The sequence below is a fragment of the Rattus rattus genome, chromosome 8 (genome assembly GCF_011064425.1).
Source record: "Rattus rattus isolate New Zealand chromosome 8, Rrattus_CSIRO_v1, whole genome shotgun sequence".
Classification (NCBI taxonomy): domain Eukaryota; kingdom Metazoa; phylum Chordata; class Mammalia; order Rodentia; family Muridae; genus Rattus; species Rattus rattus.
In genome coordinates, this window is record NC_046161.1 from 99,154,978 (window position 1) to 99,168,655 (window position 13,678).

A 13,678-nucleotide genomic window follows, 5' to 3' on the forward strand; every position below is an offset into this window, starting at 1 on the left:
AATAGAGGGGAAAGAATACAACATAAAACCTATGCAAAATTTAAATATAAAGTAGGCAAAGCAAGAAAAAACTGATACTCCTTGAGGAATCAAAAGGAACAGTTTACAGGGTGAGTTCCAGGACAGACAGGGCTACAGAGAAAAACTGTCTTACAAACAAAGGTAACGGCTAGTCTAATTCAGTGGTGTATAAGGTTCTAAATTCAAAATGTACAACCAACAAGAGGCAAAAAGACAGAGAGAAGTTGACCTGGTGACATATGCTTATCATTTTAACTCTCAGGAAGCTGACACAAGAGAATTGCAACTCAAAGTCGGCCTGGACTAAATTGTAAGACCCTGTCTCAAAAATAAAATAAGGGCTGGAGAGTTGGCTCAGCAGTTAAGAGCATAATCTTGCTCTTCCCAAGGATTCAGGTTTGGTTCCCACTACCAACATGGTGTCTCGCAACTTTCTGAAACTAAAGTCCCACAGGAGAAAATGACATCTTCTGACCTCAACAAGCACCTGGTACACACCTGGCATACAGACATACATGCAGGCAAAACATTTTTACACATATGATCACAAATTTTAACCATTCTTTCTAAAAATTAAACATACCAAATTTGGTAAAATGGGTTTGATTCCTTGTTACATGGATTAAATGGTCTTAAATATTTTATGGTAACAACTTTGATTTTAGACCTGGTAACTATTTTAATTACAAAATGTTAAACAATGATGTATACCCTTGCTTTAAGTTTAGGAAATAACCAGAAAGAACAACCAAAAACCTCAGCATTACCTCAGACTGAGAAACAGTATGCTGCCCCCACTACCCCACACACACACACACACACACACACACACACACACACACACACACACACACACACAGAGACACACACACACAGACACACACACACACGCGCACGCACGCACGCGCACACACACACACACAGAGTCTTCTTTGTAGCCCTGGTTGTCCTGGAACTTGCCCTGTAGACCAGGCCTCAAACTCACAGAGATCCACTAACCCTAACTGCTGAGATTAAAGAACCCTGGCTATCTGCACTTACTTATAAACCAAGCTGGCCTTTTTTACTCACAAAAATCTACCTGCCTCTGCTTCATATGATGAGATTAAAGGTGTGTATGTGACCCATCCCCTCTTTTTTAAAGAGAAAGTCTCACCCATGGAAATCGGGCTAGTCTGGAACTGTCTAAGTGAAACAAGCTGTTAATAAAGTTATAGAAATTCACCTGCAACTGCCTCCAGAGCTATCTAGAGACAAAAGTCTCTATCCTAATTTCATAGTTTTGGCTAACTCCAACTCGCTTAACTTACCACAAAAGTCAATTTCCTCTTACTAGTCAATATTTGAAGAAACACAAAGTTTTTGGTATACTTATTTGTATATAACCTATTAAATATGGAAATTGTTTTTATTCAGTTCAAATGGAATTTTCTAAACAAACTTAGTCTGTCAGATTTCATATCTATATGCATATATATATGTACATGCATAATACATAAATATATATACATATACATATATAAAATATAAAAACATATAAAAGACATTCTACATTTTGTAAATGGTTCTAAATATACTTTGGAAGCAATGAAGCCTAACACAAGGAGCATAGATACCTTTTACCACCAAATTTCTACTGCAAATACTCAAAGTCATGTCTATAGTCATCAGAAGGGAGTAGTCATAGACCAAACAGATATTCTCTTGACTGCTTCGATTAACACTAAAAACATTTCCCAAATGAGTTAATGAGATATGGGGAACAAACTCTCTCCACAGCTGCCAAAATGTGTGTGTATGTATGTGTGACTGAAAACAAAAACAAAACAAACAAAAACACCACACCAAAAACCAGACAACTAAAACCAGATTACAAAGCCCCAAACTTTCCTTGCTATGCCCAAAGACGAAAACACTGTGGCCCAGAGAAATACACAGACTCTGTGGGAAGAACAAGGATATGCACAACAATTCATACTTCGTTGAAGAAACAAGCAGGTATTGATACTAAAGTCACTGGGAAGGAAAATATATAGACTACAAGAGGAACAATGATCACTTTGTACATATCAACTTTACAATAACACTAAGTTTACAAGCCTATCATTCAAGTTTCCGTTGCACTAAAGTGTAGCTATCAAAAGAAAATATATTTAAATTTCAATTGTGTAGGTCTTTTTAAGGTACCCAATCTTGATCCCAAATAGTCTCTGCATTTAAATTTCATAGTTGTATCATAAAGATTTTCAGAAACTGCCAGAAGATAATGACACTTAGTAGTTACATAGTACCTGTTATAAACAAGGTTCTACTACAAAATTCTGTAACATATACTGGTTTAATCCCCACAAGACTATTATATAAGTATATATTATTAAATTCATTTTACTGATGGGAAACATAGAAAGGAAAAGTAATTCGCTCAAAGACATCTTAGTTTTAATGCCAGTACTAAGCCTTTTAAAGCCAAGCAGTTTCCATTCAAATGGATACTATTTTTTTTGGGGGGGGGAGTTCTTTTTTTCGGAGCTGGGGACCGAACCCAGGGCCTTGTGCTTCCTAGGCAAGCGCTCTACCACTGAGCTAAATCCCCAACCCCAAAATGAATACTATTAACCACCATACTGTATCTCTTCATTTTTTCAGTATTAAGGATTGAACTTTGGAACATTCTAGGTAAGAGCTCTACAATTAAACCATCAATCTAACCTTAGTCTTCAATATACTTTTAAAAAACTATAGTGCACATGCATGTGGATGTGCATGTGTGTGTTTACATGTATGCAAAGATTAGAGATCAACTTTTTTTTTATTTTTGGTTTTTTTGGAAACAGGTTTCTCTATGTAGCCCTACCTGTCCTACAACTCACTCTGTAGAGTAGAACAGGCTGGCCTCAAACTCAGAGATGCAACTCCCTCTGCCTCCCAAATGCTGGGAATAAAGGTGTGCACCTCTACCATCAGGCTCAGAGATCAACTTATGGGAATCATTCTTTCCTTTCAGCATGTAGGTGTAAGAAGTGACACTCAGGTTGTCAAGCTTGATGGCAAGCTCCTTTAACCACAGAACCACCTCACCAGTCTATCTCGTTAATTCAAAATTTTTAAAAATTAAAACACAATAACATCATTTACCCCACCCCTCTCCTCACTTAAACATCTCCCATACCCCACCCCCACATTTCTTCCAAAATCCAAATCCTCTTTTATTTGTTACTGTTACATATATAAACACATAAACCTATAAACACCATCTGCTGAGTCCACTTAGTGTTTCAAGTATATATGTAATTCCAGGGGTAGCCAGTCAGTATTTTTATTCTTAGACAAGGCTAAATTGCACAAGCTGACTTCTTTTTTCTTTTACTTCTTTAAGTTTTCTGAGACAGGGGTTTTGCCATGTTGCCTATGCCCCTCCAACTTGGAGCAGTTCTCCTGCCTGTACTAACAGAGTGCTGGGATTACAAAAGAGTGCCTATATTTTTGGATTCTAGGTTAACCTTAAACCTTACTGTGTAGCCCAGGCTGCTTGAGCCTGCTACTATCCTGCCTCAGCTTTCTGAGTAGCTAGGACTAAAGCATGTGTCTCAGGTCCTAGCCTTTCACTTTTTAAGAAGACCCTAGATGGATTTAAATAATGTTAATTTCAAATTTATTCAGCCCCAATACAGCTGAGTGCCCACATGCCTGAGGACAAAAGAACACAACCGTTACTCCGATTGTAATTTACAGGGAGTCACTGTGAGTGGGCTAAATAAGTCAGTTAGAAAGTAGTCACTCTCAGTAAGCGATTCCATTGGTTCCCACAATTCTTCTGAAAGGACAAAAACTAGAAATTCTTATTATAAAAGATGGCTATAAAAATTATGTAGCAATATAGAAAGACATAGCATATAAAGGATTAAAATGAATATATCCTTATGGATAATTATGTAAAATTTATACAGAAAAAAATGACTGGAATTAAGTACAAACTGAATCTAACTCAGAAGTTAGAGACAAAAATCAGCATATAAGACAAAAACCATGCACTGTCAAAATTATACTTGGAGAGCCCAAGGTGAAGAACAACATACCATCTTTCAATATAGGTAAATCCAATAGTGCCAGTTTTTCCTCCAGCGTTGCAACAGATCAGTTTTCCTTTGGTTGACACCAGATGAAGAGGTTGGCTTGCATTTAAGGGCCATAATGTATGAAAAATATATCACTTTAAATAACAAGCACAGCCACCACAGTAAATGCTCACACTCAGAGAAACTTGGAATCAGAAACCAAATGATGCCATAGCCAAGTCTTATCCCCACCTCCATGATGATTCAGTGAGAAGGAAAACGGGGTATGGAATTTTGGAATGGGAGGTAGGATTCAAGCAACTTTAGGTGATTATACAAAAATCTGAAAATGGATTAATGCACTACAACTGAATATAAAAAATTAAAATGATTGTACTGCTTTAATGGAATAACCTGGGATTTTCAAGTTTCCCAAATTTTGCAATTATGGTAATCTGATAATTCACAGGAAAAGTTCTAGTAGTCACAGAGATATTTTACCTAGAGAAGTAATACTCTGAAACCTGACAATGAATCCTACATTCAGAATTACTTGGACTCAGATGATAAACACTGTTAACAATTCCACAAACATATTTTTACCATAGGAAGTGACAAAATATCTATATCTATTTCAGTACCTTTTTATTAATGTTTGCCTCCTAGAAAGACATCTTGGTAGGCTAAAGGTTCTTACATAACTATTAAAATAAGCATACCTGACTCCATTTTCTAACCTAAATACTACAAACCTCTAGAAATATAAATATTCCATATGCTTTTCTTAGGTAGCTAACAAGGGTAAAAACAGAACAAGGAAAAGAAACTCTTAAAAAAAGGTAGTATTTTCAGATCTTGGCTAGCAAGATGGTTCAACAGGTAAAGACACCACTACCAAGCCTGATGATCTGATTTGAACACGAGGACTTACACGGCGGAAGGAAGAAACACTTTCCACAAGTTGTCCTGTCTTCCACATAAGCACTGTGACATGCCCGTGTTATATGTGATACACACACAAATAACAAAATTTCAAATCGTCTCCATCTTCATTAATCACTTAGTTACCAAAAAGTATCTATGAAAATTAATTAGGTAGTTGGGGAGGGATAAGGGACAGAAGAAACCAGAGATCTGATAAGTAATATCCAACCCAACTCAAAAACTAAGTTTTGGTCTTTGTCCCTGCAAGGTTTGATCCTATAATGACAACAAAGTCAATCCAAGATTGTTAAAGTCAATTGTTAATTTACAAAAGGCCCACCTTTGTAACAAAAATTTTGTTTAGGTAAATGAGATAGGCAACCCTACCTTCAAACTGATCTAGAAAATTTCAAATAACATTAGACCAGATGAACTTCCTGCTTAAGGTTAACTGGTTAACTTTCAACAATCCCAAAATAAGATACACCAACTATAAAATGCAAAAGGAATAGGATTTTGTTTAGTTTTATTGTCCACCCCTCTTCCCCCGTATGTGCATTTATGTGCATCCATGGAGGCATCAGAACCACTGCAGCTGAGTGACAGGCAATAATGAAGTAACCAATATGGGTGCTGGGAACTGAACTTGAGTCTTCTGGAGGCAGGTTTTCACTATGTAACTCTGGCCGGCTCCAGAGTGCTGATACTAAAGGTATGCAAGCACTCTTAACCAACGAACCTTCTCTCAAGGACTTTACAAGATTGGGAAAATCAATGTTTATTTTATTAAAATCTGATTTAAATAAAACCTTTTCTCTAAACAAAATTGTGTCTGTAGAAGCAAGTATTACGAATGCAAACTGCACATGATAGAGCCAGGGAGCCAGACACAGTGTGCGCACCTTTAATCCCAGCACTCAGGGACAGAAGCAGGTGGATCTCGAGTTAGAGGTTAGCTTGTTCTACAAAGTGAGTTCCAGGGCTATACAGAGAAACCCTATCTTGGGGGGGGGGGCATGCCCGCAAGATTGATTGATTGATTTTCAATCAGAAAGGTAGACACACACAGCCGGGCGGTGGTGTGCATGCCTTTAATCACAGCACTCAGGTGGAGCTCTGTGAGTTTAAAGCCAGCCTGGTCTAGAGTGAGTTCCAGGACAGCTAGGGCTATACAGAGAAACTCAGGGGTAAGGGTGGAGTGGAGGTGGGAGGAAAAAGTAAAGAATAAAAGACAAGACTGAGAGAAATTGTAGAAAACTTGATTCCATAGGTCTTATTTACCTATTTTTATTTAATTGGAAATACAGGTTTTTAGAAGAAAAATAATAGAACTGATGATTCAGGTACCTAGATTCCTATCAATGGAAATAGCAAAACAAAGGTATAGGAAATTGTTTTATTAAAATTAAGAAAATATCTAATTTTGTATCAAATTAACATATTAGAAGAAAGAAATTGGTCTACACAGGACTCATCACTTTGACATTTTATGAGCATCTTTTAGCTTGCTTCCCTTCAACCATGCATCTAAGGATTTTGGGACTATACTAGAACAAATGAAATAAAGAAAATAAAGAAAAGACTACTTGCTAAATTTTGAAACTACATGAGGTTCTATTTTATTTAGTTTTCCATCTATAACAATTGGTTATTCTAAATAAATAAATAAGTAAACAAGTAAAAAAATAGGAAAGGTAGGGATGTGGATTAGTGGTAGAACATTACCTAGCATATGAGACCTTGAGTTTGTTCCTCTACACCTCATAAAAAGATAAAGGAAAAAAAATGTTGTTTTCCTTTTTCCGATTTTTCTGATACAAGATCCCACTATATAGACTACTTAAACTACCCCTGACTTCACTATGTGGCCCAAGTTGGCTACAACCCCCCAGGAACCCATGCTTTAACCTACTTAGTACTGAGATTCTAGGTAGTAAGTAAGCATCACCACAGCAAACAGGTTTTTATTTCAAAATCTAAATTTTGTCCCAGGGGTCATTTTGTCCTGATTATGATATTATAGTTCTCTGCATCCAGGGAAATACGCATTAAGAAACTTTCTTTTCAATTTATTTCCATTCTACTTGCAGTAATGGTACTGTGTAAACACAATGGAGGCTCATGTCCTACCTTAGAGAGCTTACTCTAATGAAGGAGTCAAGATGAGAAGAAATCAGCACAATCTACTTGAAGATGCTACTTAAGTCAAATGGGAGTGGGTATCCTTTCAAAGAGCTCCTGATCTACTCAAATCATATTCTCACTCCACCTCCTACCTCCCTCAAACCCCCTGTGAACAAACAACCAATCAGGAAAAAAAAACGTAAATCTGTTTTTTTCAAGGACAAAACGGACTTCCTTCTAGGAGAGACAGAGTAATGAGACAAGGATCAATACAGAAGAGAAGAAACCTGGAGCAAAATGACTAACAACTGAGGTCCTAGATAGAGACTAAAGTCTTCCTTCCATCCCTGTATCCCCAAATCCTAGAACAGGATGGTCCTCATTCAATGCCACATCAACTGTAATCAGTCTGTGGGCAATGCACACATGTGGTGCAAGTTCATATACACAGGCAAAATACCTATATACTTAGAAATAAATCTTTAAAAAGCTAACAGAATAGTAAATTCTTTACATTTTAAGGCCGAAAGAACCCACGAGCATAAGAATAGCTACCTTGGGGTTGGGGATTTAGCTCAGTGGTAGAGCGCTTGCCTAGCAAGCGCAAGGCCCTGGGTTTGGTCCCCAGCTCCAAAAAAAAAAAGAACCAAAAAAAAAAAAAAAAAAAAAAAGAATAGCTACCCTTACAAAAGCTGAATTATAAGGTGTTACAAACTGTTCAGGAAAATAGAATACATAACCCAATACCCATTTTCTAAAAGTCTGTATGCTTCAGGGTATGCCTGGTGGCAAAAGCCTCAAATTCCAGCCCTTTGGAGGCAAAGGCAAATAGGTCTCTGAGTCTGAAGGCAGCCTGGTTTACAAAGAGAATTCCAGATAGTCAAAGCTATTTAGTAAGAACCTGTCTACTACCCTACCACCACCACCACCACCCCCCCCCCCACCCCCCCCCCCACCACCACCACCACCACCACCACCACCCTACCACTTTAAAAAAAAAAAGACTCCTGATAAAGAGTTCAGTTGATAGAATGCTTGACTAATACACAATGCTCTGGGTTCACTGTTACACTGCAGAAATCAAGCAATGGTAGTGGATACCCATGATTCCACCTAGGAGGTAGAAACCAAGTTCAAGGTCGTTCTTGGTTATACATAGAATATGAGGCTAGCCTGAGGTACATGAGACACTGTCCAGAAAAAAAAAGTGCAGGTCTAGAAACATGGCTCATTGGTTAAAAGTGTTTATTGTTCTTTTTTTAAGACTTACTTAAAAGACATATGTGTATGGGTATTTTCCTTTCACACATGTGTGTGTACCACATGCATATGTGGTACCATAGATCCTCTAGAACTGGAGCTACAAACACCGCTGGGTCCTCTGGAGGAGCAATAGTGCTCCTACCCACTGAGCCATACCTCCAGGCCCGGGTTTATTGTTCTTGCAGAGAACATTCAGTTCCCAGTACCCACATGGTGTCTCATAAACATCTGTGATTTCTTTCTTTCTTTCTTTTTTTTTACTTTTTTCAGACAGGGTTTCTCTGTGTAGCCCTGGCTGTCCTGGAACTTACTGTGTAGAATATTAGACTTGCCTCTGCCTCCTGAGTGTTGGGATTAAAGGTGTATGCCACCATCACCCAGCCACCATCTGTAATTTCAATTCCAGAGGATTCAGTGCCCTTTCCTAACCTCCACAGGCATCTGTACTCATATGGTGCACAAAAACTCACATAGGAACATACACACATACAAATAAGTAATATTTTTAAACTCTATAATTCAGTATAGTTATGATATTGTAGAACACTATCTAGTTCTAAAACATTTTTACCACCTTAAGATGAAAACCCTTATCCATTAAGCAATCACTCCTCATTCCTACTAATTTCCTTTCTATTTCTATTATAAATATCCATAAAAATATAGTCATAAAAATATGGTTAGTTGTGTCTGACTTTTTCCATGTTTTCAAGGCTCACACACACTTCAGTATATGTTAGCAACTCACCCCTTTCTATGGAGATTTATATCAATATATATATTAACTGGCTTCTTTTTATCAAAATAATCCTTCTGTTGTAATGTACATGAGCAGTCTCCTCATTTCTACTGCTCAATACTATTCCAACTGTATGTAGTATACTCCGAAGATGATTCAAGCATCAAAAGACATTTCATTCGTGACACTTTTCCAGGAATATAAGTCAAAGTAATAATATATAACTAAGAAAGCTGTTTGTAAACACCAAATGAAAGGTATAGAGTGTATAATCTCATTTGTGATTACAAAATCTAAAAAGACCTTAAATACTAAATTTTTTGGCAAATTTTCAAAGATAGTTTTCAATGGGTTTTTTTTTTGGGGGGGGTGAAGGGGTTAGGAGGAAGGTAGGGAGGGTTAGGGAGGAGTAAACAGACAGAATTTTACTTATATACCTCCCAGACTGACCTAGAACTTTTGATTCTATACCTTGGTCTCCTCAGTGCTGTAATTACAAATATGTATCATCATACCTGGCTTTGTAATACAACTAAAAGGATCAACTCTATATATTCTAAATTTACCCATGATAAGTAACACCTATTTACCACCAACTCTGGCAGGACATCACCTAATCTAAAACAATTGGCTTAATTCAGGTGTCATTGTAGTTCTGAGACAGGGTCTCAAGTAGGCACAGACAGGAATTGAACTTTTTATATACCTTAAGCAGACCTTCTGTCTTTCTACCTTTTAAGTACAATTTGTGTATGGGGCAGAGGAAGGACAACACGTGTGCATACATGAATGAGAGTGAGAGTGTGTTGAGGTGGGTACTCAATCATTTTTCATCATATATTCCTATTTATTCTATTTATGTGTATGGCCTTTTGCCTACATGTGTATCTATGCACTGAGTATTTGCCTGGTACCCACAGAAGACAGAAGAAGGCTGGGACATCTTACTTAGATCCTCTAGGACTGAGTTACAGATGACTGAGAGTAACCATACAGCTGTTTAAGCATTGAGATATCTCTTCTTTACTCAGGAGGCAGAGGCTGAGTTCAAGGCCAGCCTGATCTATAGAGCAAGTTCTAAAATAGCCAGGGATGCACAGGGAAATCATGTCTCCAAAAACCACAGGAAAAAAAAAATTACTTATCTCTTCTTCACTAAAGGTGTCAATACTTAATGAAGACACAGTTCATGACACAAGATTGAAGCTCAGGCTGTCCTATCAACCTGTAAGTTAAGTTAAACATATCCAGTCTATAAAGTCTACCTTTGATTACCAAAGAAAGCATATGTCAAACACATGCCACAAACACGACAAATTGTGAAGGCACAAAGGAACAATAAACCTGCTTTTAATGAAGTTTCCAAAAAGCAAAGGTGTGGTACAATTAAACCAAAAAATAATTGTTCTCTGAGGTATAATACTTCTAGGGCTTTCTCCCAAATTACAGGAAAAGTATACTTTTGGACTTAAAAGCCAGGGGTTGGGGATTTAGCTTAGTGGTAGAGCGCTTGCCTAGCAAGCCCAAGGCCCTGGGTTCGGTCCCCAGCTCCGAAAAAAAAAAAAAAAAGGACTTAAAAGCCACACTATTTTAAACACAATAATTTATTTTTGTGTGTAACTTTTCACTGCAGAACTCATTAAAAAAAAAAAAGAAGAAGAAGCTATCTATTAAATATAAACACTTCATTCTAAGCCAGCCAGGTGGTAGTGATGTACACCTTTAATTCCATCACTGGGGAGGCAGAAGCAGGAAAATCTCTCTGAATTCAAAGCCAGCTTGGTCTACAAAGTAAGTCCAAGACTACTCAGGGAAACTCTGCCTCAAAAACCAAAAACAAAATTCCATTCCATGGTAAACGATTTAAAGGAAGATTGAGCTAATAGCTCAGAGATAGAATGCTTGCCCAGGCCACGTAAGAGCCTGGGTTCAATACCCGGCACTGCAAAATAGAACAAATAAACAAACAAACAAATAAATGGAAATCATCTGTATCCTCCAAAATATGACATACTGTTGACTGATGATGCCTAAAATACATTACTGTGACTATGTTCTGTGAAAAGATAAATGCTCTATTTTCTTCAATTTAAAATTCAACAAAACATTACTTAAAGATTTTATTTACTTGTTTGGTTGGTTGGTTTTTGAGGTCAAGCTTTCGGTGCAGCCCTGGCTGTCCTCCAACTCAGAGAGATCCATCTGCCTCTACCTACCAAGTGCTGGGATTAAAGGAGCATGTCACTACTGCCCCAGGCTGATTACCTTTATTTTTAATATATTTCATATCAAGGAGTCACAAAAAATATTTGCCAAATATTTGACTAAGTCCTCTGCATATATATTATGTTTGTGTAATTTGGTGTTCTTGTGATATTCCTAATGTGTGTGTGGGGGGGGGGGTCCCTCTGATTCTTTTGCCAGCTTTTGGGACCCTTTTCCTCCTACCAGGCTGCCTTATACAGCCTTAACAAGGGGATATGCCCATTACTATTACAATTTGATTTGCCATGTTTGGTTGATATCCCTGGGAGGCCTGCCCTTTTCTGAAGGGAAAGAGAGGAGGAGCGGATCTGAGGGAAAGGGGAGGTAGAGAAGGGTCTGGGAGAAGAGACAGGGGTCAGGATAAGAATAAATAAAAATTAAAAACTTTGAGAGTTTTTGGTATTTCATTTCTCCCTATTTTCCTACAGTAAGAGTTGAAGGAACTAATATCCATTCAAAGGTGGAACTCAAAAATACTGGAACATACTTTGCATTTCAGACTGCAGACAGAAGTCAAGCAGAAAGCTCTTCTAGATCTATTCATGAATTTCAAACCTGAGCTGTGGCAGGACTCTTCTCAGAGCAAGCAATTTCTCTGGTAAGCTGTTAAATTTCACTTTGAGACAATGACATGTAAAACTTCATACACAGCAAGCTTATTAAATCTCACTAGGCTCAAATGTAAGCATATCGCCATTGTGAAAAACAAAATACCAGGTTTAATAATTTAATCATATAAAACAGGGATAGATGCTATGACACTCACTTTATATCTCACAGGCACTCAGAAGAACTGGAACACGCATCCTCATCGCCCATGTGTGGACAAACAGCCACACAAAGAATGACAGCTAAGACTAAAGCTGCTTGTTAATTGAAGGCACCAACAGGAAACTTCTGGAAATCTTACTTGTGATTTCTTAAAAAACAAATGTTTGAGTAGCATGTGATGCGGACATCTCTCCACGACCCCTCCTAAACCAAGATGAAAGCACATTTTAAAACTCACCTGTGCTATACTCCTTCAACTGCAACTCCTTTACAGGCAAGCCATCAGACGTCCGAAAGGCGTTAAGAATCTGCAAAATATGACATTTACACTAATGACACAAAGCATGGTTAAATGCTAATTTTTTATTTCCCTACTGGTTTTCACTCTACATAATTAAATCTATGATTTTTTATAAAGACAAAAATTAAACCATTCAAAATGTGATAAATGAAATTGGGCATAATGACACAGACCTATAATCCCAGCTGGCCAGAAGGCCCACAGGCTTTATGTCACCATAAATGGGGAGAGGGAAGCACACCACAGAGAGAAAGGAAGAGAGACTGAATACGATATACAAAGGACTAAGAGTCAGGTTAAGAATAAGGTGCAGTAGTAGTAGAGTATTTGCCTAGCACACTGAAGGAATCAGATTTATAACCAGCAAGCTCCAGAAAAGAAAGGCAAAAGAATATAGCTTTAAAGAGCACAGGTTTTGGGGTTGGGGATTTAGCTCAGTGGTAGAGCGCTTGCCTACCAAGCGCAAGGCCCTGGGTTCGGTCCCCAGCTCCGAAAAAAAGAAAAAAAAAAAAAAAGAAAAAAAAAAAAAAAAGAGCACAGGTTTTGAAATCTGTATATATTCCAAACCACTCCTTACTTGCTGTTTCTAACTTTTAATGCTTAGTGACTCATGCTAAAAACAAAATGATACACTGTAAATTCAATCCAGTCCAGAGCCATACAACTTGTATATAAAAAGTCTAGTTTTTTCTTCTGTCCTCAACCAAACTGTTCATTTAGTACATTCAGGTTTGAGTTCAATCTAAAATGGCCAAATCCTGTATCTGGCAAGCTGGCTCAGCAGGTAAGAACATTTATTCCCAGTACTTGAAAGGCAGAGACAGGCAGATCTCTAAATTTGAGTTCATCCTGACCCACAGCAGAAATTCTAGCACAGCCATGACTACACAGAAAAACCCTGAGTCAAAACAAGCAAGCAAACAAACTAAAAACCCTGTACTAAAAAAAAAAGGAAATGAAATAGAAAACTTCCGCAAGTTGTTCTCTGACCTCCATGTGTGCCATGCATGAAAACACTTGCCCCATATACATGCACAAATAAATAAATAAAAATAAATGTAGGGGTTGGGGATTTAGCTCAGTGGTAGATAGAGCGCTTGCCTAGCAAGCGCAAGGCCCTGGGTTCAGTCCCCAGCTCTGAGAAAAAGAAAAAGAAAAAAAAATGTAATTTCAAAAGAAGAGAAGGAAAGCTCAGACTGGCCTCAAACACAAGGA

General features: G+C 37.7%; 1 protein-coding gene across 1 annotated transcript in view; it reads right to left on the reverse strand.

Annotated features, from left to right (window-relative positions):
• The window catches only part of Rbm6 (RNA binding motif protein 6), a 97,533-nt gene that overhangs the window by 59,697 nt on the left and 24,158 nt on the right, over positions 1–13,678 (reverse strand). Inside the window, exon 5 of the mRNA XM_032910572.1 lies at positions 12,401–12,470. Within this exon, the coding sequence (XP_032766463.1) occupies positions 12,401–12,470 (70 nt within the window). The remainder of the gene's footprint in view (positions 1–12,400; positions 12,471–13,678) is intronic.